The sequence below is a fragment of the Lissotriton helveticus genome, chromosome 10 (genome assembly GCF_964261635.1).
Source record: "Lissotriton helveticus chromosome 10, aLisHel1.1, whole genome shotgun sequence".
NCBI classification, from domain to species: Eukaryota; Metazoa; Chordata; class Amphibia; order Caudata; family Salamandridae; genus Lissotriton; species Lissotriton helveticus.
In genome coordinates this window covers 941980747-941994388 of record NC_136071.1, presented here as the reverse complement: position 1 = coordinate 941994388, position 13642 = coordinate 941980747, and the positions used below count along the sequence as shown (strand labels likewise).

Here is a 13642-nt window from a genome sequence, read left to right as displayed (position 1 = left end):
TAAACTCAACTTTGGATCCCGTTAGACCGGGTGTTCACACTCTAGACAAAAAATTACAGGCTTGTCATCGTCATAGTGACAACAAATATTCTTTGGCCTCGATCACAGAAAAAAAAAACCTGGTTTGACCCTTTACAATAACCTTTAGTTTAGCCGGATTCTGAAGATAGACTACCTTGAAACCCAGGAATAAGCTGACGCAAATGCCTACGTTTCGACACTGTAGCCTGACAGAAGTCCGGCCAAACAAAAAAATTACAACCTTTAACCTGCCTTTTTTTGTCAGGTCTGGCTAGCCCAAAAACAGCTTCTCTAGTTAAGAAATTGTTGAATCGAACAAGAATAACTCTTGGGCGATCTTCCTCTCTTTGCGTTCCGTTTTTTATGGTAAAGGGAAACCGATGCGCCCTCTGTATCTTAGTAGTCCAATCCCATAAAGTCGGCTCTGGGAACGCGTCTGAAAAAAGTTTGCATACAAATTTACGAACATCAACTTCTTCTCTTCCCTCCGGAACCCCCAAAATTCTTAAATTATTCCTTCATGGTTGATTTTCCAGATCTGATAGTTTAAAATGAATGTCATCTCGTTGGGATTTTATAGAGCTAATTTCAAGTTTCTGGGTGGCCATATCGTCCTCCAGTGTTGATATACTTGAGTCTGATTCCGTCATTCTGAGCGAGATATCTGAACATGTTTTGGCAACTCTCCGTATAGCATTCTGCACCTTTCGACATGTAGCTTGTGTGCAAGTGTTTTCCACCTTTATGTCCGCTATATGTTCCATCATTGTCTGATAGATCATAGATAATGTTACTTCCTGCTCCGAACTCCGTTCGTCTGGACTAAAAGCATCAGCGGGAGGAATCCCCTGTATACTAAGTTGTGGAGAGGCCTCACCCATGTCCAGAGATTTGTTTTTACAATTTTGAGTCTTTCTTGCTCTAAATTTTTTAACTGTAGTTCCTGGAGAGGTCTCATTCGTTCTCAACTCCTCATTCAAACTACTCGCATCATCTTGATAGTCATCCCAGTCTTTACTCAGGCTCCCATCAGATGAGTGATCAGACATTGAATAAAAATGATCTACAATATCCTGGGAACCGGTCAAATCCTATGAGCAAGCCCCCTCCATTACTGCAACTGACTCTATACCAGAAACAGGGTTACACAAACTTCCATTGATTTCTTCTTCAGAAAGATTCATGGGGACTACAGCTCCCATAATGCCGGCCACTGGCTTTATTACATCAGTATTTCCTAAACCTCTGTCTTTTCCTGAGTTGTCAGATAGTATTTCTGTCAAATCCTTTTGGGGTCCATTCGACGAAGAGTCTAAAGAAAATTGCACACTCTGAGCAGGAGAAGAACTCAGACAAATATCTTTATTTACGGTGTTTGAGTGCTTTGATTGCGTCTATAAGCTTGTTGCCTGTATATTCTTGGACATCTGTTTACCAAATAACGCGGTAATGTTTGTGTCACCTGTTTTCCAGTACGAGCGACTAAACTTGTTTTCGTAGATCGCTCCCCTCCTTTCTTTAGATTCATGAGTGAAGGAACCTGTGAGACAGTTTGGTCTCCCTCTCCCGCCTCTCTGAGTTTCACCCTCCATACCTGCAGTCGATACAGGTTGTATTTTCATTTTTCCGCTTCTAGTTGTCGGCTTCGGAGGCATTATGGTCCGCACTCCTCCACGGATTACCCCCAGAGGCAGTCCGAAAAAAATAAAACCGGGATCCGCCAGACCGGCGCTCTCGGCGTTCCGAGAAGCAGCAGCTGCCACACCATCCAGCCTTCCGCGTTTGGAGTCCGTAGTGTAATCTCAATAATCGCCCACAAGCTTCTCTCGACTATGCCGGTTAGTTAATTTTACTGATTTTGCCAAATCCGATGTTTTTCCAGGCTAAACCTAGTTATGAAAAGCACCGTGAACACACCACATCAGATCCTTCTTTTCCCAACCTGGAGCGGGGAGCTAGCTGCTCACACAGCCGTCCCTGCGGCCGCCATCTTGCCTCCTATGTAGTAGTTGTTCCTGATGATATACTCATGGTACTCCTTGTGTGGCACCTAATTTCTAGAGCAATGATGACCAAATGCATTCTTTGACTTCTTGTGTGATTTGTCTTCTGTAAATGTTCAACACGCACGTTATGCAACAAAAAACATATTTTGTGTTGCAATTCGAGAGAAACTGTTGAACAGTTTTATTGTTCACTGTTATTTCTTTATTGTTGTCAGACAGTAAACTTTACGTTGGCCATATTTTGTAGTGGCCTTGAATTTGTAGTAGGCCCAACATGTTTTTTTGTTCTTAATCCTAGCTTTTTTCACCAAAAACGAATAAGGATGTTTTCCTTTCTTGAAGGCAAACCGCTTTGCATGGTGTTAGAATGTTTCTCACATTTTCCAGTAAAAAAAATAATTGATCTTATTTGCTGAATGGCTGTATGTGAACGCACATGTTCCTGGCGTGGTGGTGTATTTGCTTTTTGGTTCTAGTAAACACTCCCTAGATATAAACCAAACCCTTTTCATTGAACTCATAACTTGTTTTCTGGGGTAACCCGGATTTAATTAATTTAGTAAATAAGTTCTCTGCTTTAGCAAAATATATATATTTTTTAATACGAGCCATTCCTGCTTATTTGTAAGAACTGACAATAGAGTAAGTTACCTTTTAAAGTGCGTGGGTAAGAACTACAGGTTTTCTGAACAGACTCTAAAATAAAGTTCGATCATTGCTGTTAATTGGTAGACCTAGAAAACTGATTTTTCTTTTTCTTGCATGCATAGAAAATTTGCCATCTGCTGAACGGGTATGCAATCAAATTAGGAAATAGTTTAACTTTCCGTCCCCTTCCAAATTACAAATGCATCATCAATGTATCCATGCCAACACTTTATTTGTAACCTATGTGGGTTATCACTGCTGTAAATCCATTTATCCTGAAAGTAAGAGGGGTATACATTTGCTATTTTTGACGCAAAGCTACACCCCATAGCTACTCTTTTTACTTTAAATCGGGCCATGAAAAATCTACTCACCCACTCACTATGGCAAGCACATTTCTTCAAGGGTAAGACAGTTTTTGGGGCTACTTGCCCGGTGTGGCGAGGGAGCCAAAGCACCTAGTTGCTTTTTATTCAATGCATTGCAAGACCTGGTTCAATGGCGAAGAGCAGGATTTCAGATTGACTGGTGACTGAGAGGAGTGCAAAGCCCTCGTTGGATATAGCTAGATTACAGCTTTGCTTTCAAGCAATCTGTCAAGCCCATGCTTGCCCACTTCGCATTTTCTGATCTCACTCAGGCAGGGTGGGACATACATCATGGAATGCGCATACACTGCTTCTGGCAGCTGCTGTGGGCATTGTCTCAGTGCTTTATCTGCGCATGAAGCAGCTTCCTCAGACTGCACTTCCACCTACTCCATTTGGAAGTGCTGCTACTATGGTTTTCAAGCTGTGGCCAGGAATGGTGCCACGTCCGCTATGATGGAAGCTGACTGAGCCTCCTTCCCACTTTCTGAAATGTCACATTATGACTGGTCTGCAGGCCCTCTGCCTGTTGCTTGTCGTTCTACCCAGGCTAATAATTCTTCTCATGTAACCTTAAAAACACAAAAAGTATATTTTAAAAACTCTTCTGATTGTCATTTCTGTCATGCCCATGAGGCTGTGGCCCCTGGTTGGCGCTCCCCACACCCAGCCTGCTTTATTTTCAACTTCTTGACATTCAGTCCTAAGGGAACATTGTAATATTGGCCGCGATGTTAAAATAGCGACTCAGTGCTCCAATCAATAACCCCACCCCCTGTCCACAAGAAACAATAATAGGCCTGTTATCTGCTGTGACCAATGTCACATAAAGGCATGAAAGAGACTGCAGCAGCGGGCGCAGTGGTGACCGAGACACTAAACTACTCGCAGATGACTGTCCACTGCCTCCAGGCCTGCTAAGGTGACCTGTCCAATTCAAATGAATCCTCACAGTCTGTCATCTGATATTTGTTCCACCCAGCGCCTTCTCTGACTTATTCAATCTTCCACCCTCCTCCGTTCATGACTAATGGACTACTTGACGGTAAGTGGCACTAACTTGGTCTTGCAAGATTTTGGTTTATGTTTTTATCCATATAATCTGCACTGGTGGTAGGTTGGCTAACTTTCAAGTACTGCCTGCATTACACTTTGCGAATATTGAGGTGCAGCAGGTGCAGTGTATAGTGCCTAAAGATGGGTGGGCCACTGAGAGCTTGAGCCAGCTTTTCGATAGTGGCTCAGCTTGTGGTCCCCCTGGAACTCCGAGCTCCAAACAAGCCCAGTTTTTACAGAAGGCAATGTGGCCCAGTGGTGACAGGTGCTGACTATGTAATATGAGGAACAAGGTTCAAATATCAGTTTGGCAAAGCATTCTGCTAATCCCAGTTAATCTCCCGGTGTTAAAAAAACAAAACATGTAACATAGTCTCTGTTGTCTAGCGCTTTTATGTCCTACGGCAAGGTTTACGCTAAGTAAAACTGCCAAAAATAAAAATGGGTCTGATGTCGGTCGCATATGATCTAATCTCCTACTCCAAGAATCAGGAAATCACAGTTCTTTATTGTGATAAGGGATTCCCATCTAGTGGCTGAATTGCACAGTGTGAAATTGGAAAACCTGTAATCTATTCCGGCTTCACTGCTTAACCAAATTGTCTTATACTAGGCACATACTTTATTTCACTGGGACTTCTTTTTCTGTTAATCATATATGACCGCACCATTCAAATGTGTGTGTTTATGGTGAGTGCTGTAGGAAACCTCTCTTGTATTTGATTTAATAAACTAGAATGTTGTACTATGTATGATAAGAATCTATGCCACAGACTGGGTACACATGACAATTGACTTGCTTCTTAGTTCTTTAACAGCACTGTCATCAGTGCAGAGGGTGAGCAGGAGATTTTCTAAATTCATGTTACGTTTAAAAAAAAAAATACATCTCAATGCAGTTATACAATTTAATGCGCTACGGTGAAACACTTCAGCGTGTTAACCCCTTCCATGCGCATGACGAGCTGAGCTCGTCATGAGTTGCGCCGCTCGCATGCTCATGACGAGCTCAGCTCGTCATGTAACGCGGCTTTTCGTAAATAGCCGCACAGCGCAAACATCGCGGCCGCACGCATGCGGTTAATGTAATATTTTTTTTACATTTTGTAGGCACTTTATTTGATTTTTAAATGGTGTTTGTTGCATGATTTAATGCCACATATTTCCACTGGCTTGGCTCATACTTGTGCTCTTAGAGCCAAACCAGACTCTTGGTTCGGCACTGGCTTGCATATCCCTGCTAATTTGTTGGGTGGCTCCTTCCATTGAGCCTCTCTCTTGATGCACTTTAGGAACAGACGCCAATGTCCATTGCCAGGGAGCCCCCACCCCCCCGACTTCCCCAACTGCTGCTGGGCCCCATTGACGATGCTATAGGAGGCTGACTGAAGAGAGTATTGGAATTGAGTACCCCACCTTTACGGCACTGTTCTGATTCTATGCCCCACTTTCCATCACCCAAAGGCAAGGCTGCATTTTAGAAAGAAAATGAGTGAGGCAGTACTATGCTATTTGAATCCTTTCCCTCTTTTCTGATGTACTTAAAATGCTAGTACCCTCTGCAGCTTCCACCACCTCTGATACGCAGCCAACATTTCCCAGGGATGTTCTTTAGTGACAAATTCACATTTGCTATTTCTTAGGAATATGGTGATCCACACTTCCGTGATTTTGATGGTGCTGCTAATGTTTAAAAAGAAGAAAAAAAGGTGAGACCAGTTCATAGGTCTAGTATATTAATTCCAGTTTGGTCAAGGAGATTAATCAAGGCACTAGACCTGCAGGTTTGTTAACATTTTAAAGATTTTGTAGGCATAAGGTGCCGAAGCTTTCAAGGAAGGGAGTGGGACCATACCACAGTTCTCTTTTTTTGAAATACATCTACTTTTACTTCTAGTGCTTCTTCCTGAGGTGTATATAGTGAATCAATGTTGAAACTTACTAATATTACTAATATTTCTTACTCGAGTTGTATTGTTTATAAGTTTCATGGAATGTCTGGTATAGACCTTAGTCAATGATACAAAAGATGTATGGGTAGAAATCTATATATTGTGAGAGGATATCTAGTTGTTAACCCATCCAAATCTTATTGGTCTGCTTGGGGAATGAGTTGAGATTTATGTATTTTAGTCAAAATAGATATTACTGAAATGTAGGGATCTTTTTTTGTTTAGAAATTCGTACACTTTATTACCAAGCTATCCCTGTTGTAAGCCTTCTTTTGTAGTAGAGACTTTGATTCTTTAGATCCATTGTGGGGTCTTGGCCAATTTTGCGGTAATGCACAGGATTCTCTAGCTGTCTTCTTATTTCAGAGTCATAAGCCTCACAGTCTATTATTACACCACATATACATTTATTGACTGGCTTTATAATGATGGACGCTTTTTTTTTTTTGTAAGGGTATCTAATGTTTTTTTCCACTAGAGGAAGTATTGGGACAGAAGTAGGTTTTTTGTTGATGTACTGTTTTTAGAGTTTTTTTCCTCAAACCCATTCCCTTGATGGGGCATGTGTATAGTTGCCGGGTAAAAAGTGGGTTTATTCCATAGTTCTGTCTCGAGTGTCTATAGCTTGTTTTTCAGCAAAGTATATTTTTCATCTAATTGTACATAAGAACTGCGTTATCTCAATTTTGTTGTCAACTGGATCAAGGAGTGCTGAAGGCACAAATGAGAGGCTTTTTGTTCAGTACGGTTCTACCAGGTCAGTCATTATTTGTTGGGAGAGATTATAGATAGTAATAGTGTCCTGATTCACCATCAATACATTCTCCGACTTGTTCTTGTACTGGATTGTTGTAGTTATTGTAAACTTCAGTGCTGGTGCTCTCTTGATTCTGAGAATGTAATGAAACAGTGTCTTGATCGTACCTGAAACTGGAATCTAGAGGTATTCGAAGTGTTTGCAAAATTCTTCTTAAGGATTTCTTTCATTGTCATAGTTTTTATCTTTCTAAAGCTTAGTAGTTTTCGATTTGGTTGTTAACACTCTTAATTCTGTGATTTGTTTTTTGCTCTTCAAGCAGTTTCCTGGCAACCTGGATAGTTGTATTTTCTAGTATTTATACTTCCAATGCCTACAAAATGATGCTTCCTGCATTTCCTTCCTAGCTATAGGGACATGAAGTGTCTCCCTTTGCTTTGCAGTAAGACTTGGCACCTCTGCAGCTTCACGTACTGCTTGTCTGCTTCTTTGTGTCCATGTGAATGGTAATCTAGACTCGACATGTGTGCCTGAAACATGTTATTGATACCTTCCTATTTCACTATTACTAACCCACCAATGTCACCTTTACGCAGTATATCACATCTCTTGGACTTGCATAGAGTAGGCAGTCCAGCATCTTGCCTGCTTTATCACCATCTAGATGGATGCTAGTCCCACCTACTACTTCTTGTTCACTGGTCTAGTCTCCCACTCTTGCAACTCCCTCTTTTAGCCTGCAAGCTCTGCAACTCCTCTTTCATATACTTTATCTTTCTCCAACTGCCATGGGAACCCTTCACCCTCCCTTACCTGTAGCCCCTGATCACCAACTGTATTGCCTCCAGTTCCAGCACCCTGGACGTCCTTGAGTACAATATAGTGGTGGAATATAACTGTATCTAGCTACAGAGCTTAGACCTGAAACCAGTGCCACCTTTAAGCATCATACATGGACCTTTGTACACAACATGCCCCAGCTGTACACTAATCCCAGTTAGTGGGGGTGAGTAGAGGATCCTGCCTTTGTACTCGCATTCACCACATCTGTCCTCCCAACACTATCTGAACCAAACATTTTCAGCAAACTATGGGAACCACAGGAAACGTAGAAGAACGAGTAGACCCAAGTCCCTTGGTGTAGGTTCTTTCAGATAACTATATTGTAGCATTCTCAGAGGTTTGGTCCAGGGTTTGATCTATTACACTATTAAAATTTCCTTCCCAAAAGAGTGTTGTTCTTTTACATGGACAATGGAATCCTTGACTGTGGGGAAGAAAGAAGTACCATCAGTAAGCCACAAACATTCAAACATCTGCTCTTCTGCCCACCTAACATTCTACAGGCATGAACATATCTACCCTTGCAGACCTTCACTCTTTTAAAAAATGTTTTTATTTTAATCTAGATGAAAGGGTAACACAGAGACCATCCCTGTTGCAGCGACAACGTGTTATGTCGTCAGGTAGGAATATGATCAGAGTATTTATTAATAACCATTAAGCTTGCTCAATTTCCAAGTTAATAGTTATATTGATAAAGCATGGTACTATACATTCATTATCGGTAACTTTGAGGGATCTTGAACACTCCACACTGACCCTACATAGCTACACACCTTACATAAACGAATCCAACTAACCAACGATTACAAGCAATAATCACTCTGCTGCACTTGAACCACGTTGAAGCTCAGCCTTGAACATGTCTATTGTTTTACATTGATGGCTGACATCTTAACATTCAGGCTGAACAGCCGGCAGTGCTCGCCATCCACGACTTACCAAGATGAAAGTAGAGTTAGCTCATCACAAGAAGGGCTCCATCAGAACAAAAAACTGTTTTTACGTTTGGTGGCCACAAAAAGATCATGTGAAAAATATCATGACTATATATTCCATAGCAGATTTAGTATGGGACAGCTGCAGTCTGTTCTAACCTGAATCATCTTTTCAAGATCAAAGACTAAACTTTTTCTTGTCTCTATTGTAAGGAATTGTGCTGTATTTTTGGTTGTGGTTGACCTCACCGTGGAATACACTACCAATCCAATTTGGGTCCAGTAAGGCTTCTTTGCTAAACCGTAGCTCTACCCTGGGTAGTTGTGGCTTCGAATAGTTGGCTTAAATAAAGGATCAAGTGTAAAGCATTTAGAAGTCCCGAAACAGAATAAGAAATTCACGCCACAGGAAAGAAATCCAACACCAATTCATAAAAATTGATTACATTTCATGAATTTTAAGGCACCAAATGGAACAAAATCCACCAGAGGGTTCTTGAGGTATAGATTTTTGATTTTAAACGTTTTACTCCAAAATGAGAAAAATCATTGGTAACCAAGAAGTGTGGAAACTTTTCAAAGCTTTTAAAGAGATGTTTGACTACTCCGGCCAGCATTAGGTGACCAACTCTGACAGGGGAAAGGTCATGGGGGCTAATAAGAAGTATTGGGACAGTTATCTTGGCACCAAAGCAGTCTCGAGTCCAGTTCCAGGCTCTATGGATGAACTGCCGTAGACTTCAAGGAGTGGTCCTGATGCAAGGGATACACTATGCTTTGCGGTCAATTGGCATTTTCCTGGGTCTACTCCACGGTCGAACCCCCAAAGTCCTCCATAGTCCAGTAAAAGTCTAGTTACCTTTTAAGCAATTAGTCTCTGGCCACAGTGAAACCAGCAGGTCTCTTTGAAAAGGCTAGTGCTCGTCTTGGACGACCAAACTTCACTTACATGACTCTCTCAGGTCTGGCAGACTTGAGTGCACATTTTGAGCGTCACCACTTGGTCGTACGGGCTGCACGTCGGAGGTCAGTGGCTGTCAAGAGATTTTGACTACTGACCAGCCAGAACAGGCTACTTCAGCTTTCGTAGCCCTGGTGCTGTAACAGGAAGTCGCCAATTGATTCTTGGAGTTATCCTTTTCTGTTTGGCTCTGTAGTGAATTTTCCACAAACCAAACACCACAGGCACGTTCGTCTCTTTGCTATCCCGAGGATCAGCAGGTGCAGGGCAGCGGTTGGTGGAGCCTCTCCTGCTGGGTACGGGGAACAGCTGGGCAGTCCTTGTTTTGTCCTTTCTCCAATCCAGGTGTGACCCGAGGCCTAGGTGCCAGGGGTGCCATATTTATTCCCCAAAAATACCCTCCGAAGGCAAGTAAGAACATTCCTGTCTGATGACTTTTGCGAAATGTGACATCTAGCTATGCCAGAGTGCACTATTCTACCTCTTCCAAAATGGCAAAACCCTCTCTGTATTTGGAGCTTGGTATCCCATCCAAGAGGTGTGGCTACCTGAGGGCTATAAGTCCATGGAACAAACGATTTGGCAACTGGTCTCCCCTATTTCCCCGACGCCAACCTGTCTACCTCAACAAAAGAGCTGCCTCTCCTGTATTTCCCATTCAAAGGTGGCTTTCCCTTTGAAGCTCTACTTTTGAGCTCACGCCCTGTGTGGCTTTCTGCCAGAGACACCTCTTTCAACGGCAGGCCTATATTGTCAATACTCTTGGGGGTTGTTCACAGTTGCCCCCTGAAGGGCAGAAGGCTGTCTTGTGGCCAGCATCTGTGTGTGGCCACTTGGAAACTTGGGAAAGCGAGTGGCAAGTAAAAGTTGAATTTACTCAAAAGTTACATTAAATCCGCCTTGGACGATTTATTTTGATACCTTTAAGTAACAACTTTAGTATGCCCATTCAGAAGCTAGCACAGCTTGGGTGGTCAGCGTGTTACCCCGTACTCTGCAAGGGAGCTATGAGCCTCCCCAGAGTAAAAATTACAATTTGGTGTATTTAATGTTGGGACACAAACGTATACAAAAGTTTTGCTTTTTAATATGTATGTATGTAGTTTAAGTCAAGTTAGCAGTTTAATGCTGCTCTGCCAGTCTGCAGTGGCAGGTTGGTACAATTTGTGCTGCAGCCCTGAGGGGGAGGGGAGGGAGTAGCTTTAACAGAGTACCTCCTGTACCATATACTAGGGACTTATTAGTAAGCAAAGTTAGAAAGCTAAGCCAATTGGGTATAGCCAGTCTAACATTATGCTTTTAAAGGCCAAAGAACTGGCCCAGAGTTCGTTTAGCAGGCCGCAGTGCACTCTGAGTTGAAAAACCAGAAGCATCAGTCCAAACCGTTGGGGGTGATCATGCAAAAAGAGGCATTTCCTTACATCTTATGATGATCACATTTAATTTATACTGTTTACATTCAAGCTGATTTGCAGGTGCAAAATCCACATTGGTGTTAAGTAGGCAGTATTGTGGAGCAAAATTACCAGTGGTACAGCATTCACATGAGCTTCGCAAACGTCTAGGGGCAAAAAAACACATTTAGAGCAAAATCACCCGGGGTGCAAAGTAGGCATTGTGGTACCACATTAGCGACCAAAATTTAATAAGGTGCAAAGTCGCTCTTGGTGCAACATCAGCAGGAACAATAAAACACTTGTAAGAGGAAAAACACATTAAGGTGCTAAATCACTAATGGTGCAGGATCAACAGGAGTGTGGGAACAATTTTAGAGGTGCAAATCTACCCCCATTGCATTACGGGGTTGTTTTTTCACCAGCAGTACACTCCAGTGGGAGACACTGCTTATGCCGGCGGACTAGCAAACCTGATATGAAATCGCTAATGTTAACCTTGAAATACTCCTCTGGACAATGCCGAAGAGTAATTTATACTTTGTTCAAGCAGTGGCCGAAGGATCTAACTCAAATCAACCAATGGGTGAAGAGGGCTGACATGAGAGCCCCTCTCTCTGTATGTTTTTGCTGCTCATAACATACGCTGTGGCAAATAGCAAAATCTGTTTGAACAGTCCTAACAAAGTCTACAATAAAAGGGAAAGCTCATCGTTGGCCAATACCAAAGCTTGTTCTCAAATTCTTCTGAAGGTGTTCAAAACTTTTTTTAAGATTTCTCATTTTGAATATTAAGATTTTGTGAAAGTGTTTACAATTTATATCTTAAAGTGCAATGTTCATCCGGAGTATTCATTGTAAATGCCAGCATTACTACTGAATTGGGGGAATTGCAGAAATTATGTACGTTTTGGCAGTTGTTTCGTTGTTTTTCACTGGTAGGCACTAATTTAAGTGTTTTTGTTAAATTGTATTAAGGTTTCTTCTCACCTCCTGAGTGCCTCTACTGTGGCAAAACACCCAAGCAAAGAGAACAATTGCAGGACTTTCCACCACCTGTTTTCAGCGACGGAGGCCACAACGTTAATTGATTGTCATGGCTGAAGAGAATGAAGCACTTGTTCATCTTGTATGGGGCAAACAGACCAGCATGGACACCATCTTCAGCAGATGGACTCAGGGTATGCACCGGATTCTGATTTCTGTACTTGAAAAATTAAAACTGAAGATACCACACAGCCGGACATTGTCCATTTCTAAGGCTAATGCCATCCTACGGTGTCATTTATTGATTTGTCTTTTTCTGATTTATCCATCCTAATGCAGTAGAGACTGGTGTACCCTAACAGGATATTGCTACTGTTCCACTATTATACATTTCTCCCTCTTATAAACATTCACAGTCACTGACTGTATGGACCTATATGTCAGCTCCCCCAGTTCTTGTACTGTATACAGTATTCTAGGTATATAAACAAGAAACTTGAGAGAATGGGGTCTAGTATGAATGATTAAAAATAGCTGTGTGAACTCCGTGTTATGACCAAGAGTCTCTAGATGGCCATCTACTTGGATGATATGTATTGAATTTAGAGGCAGTTCCAAAATCAACAAATGAGGTGGTGGTGTGTAGTACACCAGACTACTTTTCTATACATGCCCTTTTCCAAACCTAATTATTATCCCAATTTGTTGTCAAATCACAATGTTGTATGCTTTATGTAATATACAAGAAATACAGTGCATGTGTGAAATTCAAAGGCAAGTCTGGACAATAAGCTGTCAGAAACAGTAAGGCATGTCTAGAATTGAGTGGAAAGGCAGCACTTGAATGTTGTAGATTTCTTTTAATTGTGTGTGTGTGTGTATATGTATATATATATATATATATATATATATATATATATATATATATATATATAATTTTTATTGTGTTTTAACAATCCATACAGATTAAGGGGGATAGGGTGGAAGCACCATATGTAAAGAAGAAAAAAAATTAGTATTAGCAAGAAAACCACACTGTTCTGTAACCACCTACACAAGCTCTCACTATGCTCTGGTAAACATTCCTCAGAGAGAGATTTTGAAGGGGAGGGATATGGAAGTGGGTGAAAGGGAAAATGGGAGAGACCTAATTAGAGGGAATTTGCAAACAAATAAACTATGAAAGGTACCTATAACATCTGGATCCTGCCAATTGGAGAACTAATAATATCTACATAGGGGTAAGAAATAGTTGTCTAGATAGAAAACGTCAGTCAACTTGTGGCTTTTGTGGAAATTCTGAGCATATGTATGAATACAGTAATATATTTCACATTACCAATTGAACCCTCTAAGACCTGCAGTATAATTAAGCTATGTGTTCGGCATGGGCAGTAGAACGTAGGTTATTCAGTTGCATCATTCTGCTTTACCCACAAGACCTGTAGGAAGATAAACTCCTAGAGGTTGAGTAATTTTCCACTCACAAAATTAACCTAGGTAACTGATGAAACTACAGTTTGAGGAAGGGACCCAATTGATTGCAATTTCTGCAATTGATTTTTATGTTTATATATTAGCTGTTAGTGTGCTGCTGTTTTCATTGCCTCCATACATTCTGCATGTGGAGGGGTAATCTTTGATTTACATTTTCTGAGTATGCGTATTTTAGCTGTTGCAAGGGAGGCACTGATCCATCGGTTGATATGAG

At 41.5% G+C, this 13642-nt stretch overlaps 1 protein-coding gene across 9 annotated transcripts in view; it reads left to right on the top strand.

Moving 5' to 3' along the window:
* Positions 1 to 13642, top strand: part of MINDY3 (MINDY lysine 48 deubiquitinase 3) — a 213025-nt gene that overhangs the window by 19892 nt on the left and 179491 nt on the right. For 4 of the 9 annotated variants that reach the window (XM_078663608.1, XM_078663607.1, XM_078663614.1 and 1 more), the window contains exons 2-3: positions 8218 to 8274; positions 11923 to 12125. The exons of 2 other annotated variants lie outside the window; for them this stretch is intronic. In XM_078663608.1, the coding sequence (XP_078519734.1) occupies positions 12041 to 12125 (85 nt within the window). In that variant the 5' untranslated portion in view covers positions 8218 to 8274; positions 11923 to 12040. The remainder of the gene's footprint in view (positions 1 to 8217; positions 8275 to 11922; positions 12126 to 13642) is intronic. 3 more of the 9 variants (XM_078663611.1, XM_078663612.1, XM_078663610.1) reach the window with 1 other exon arrangement.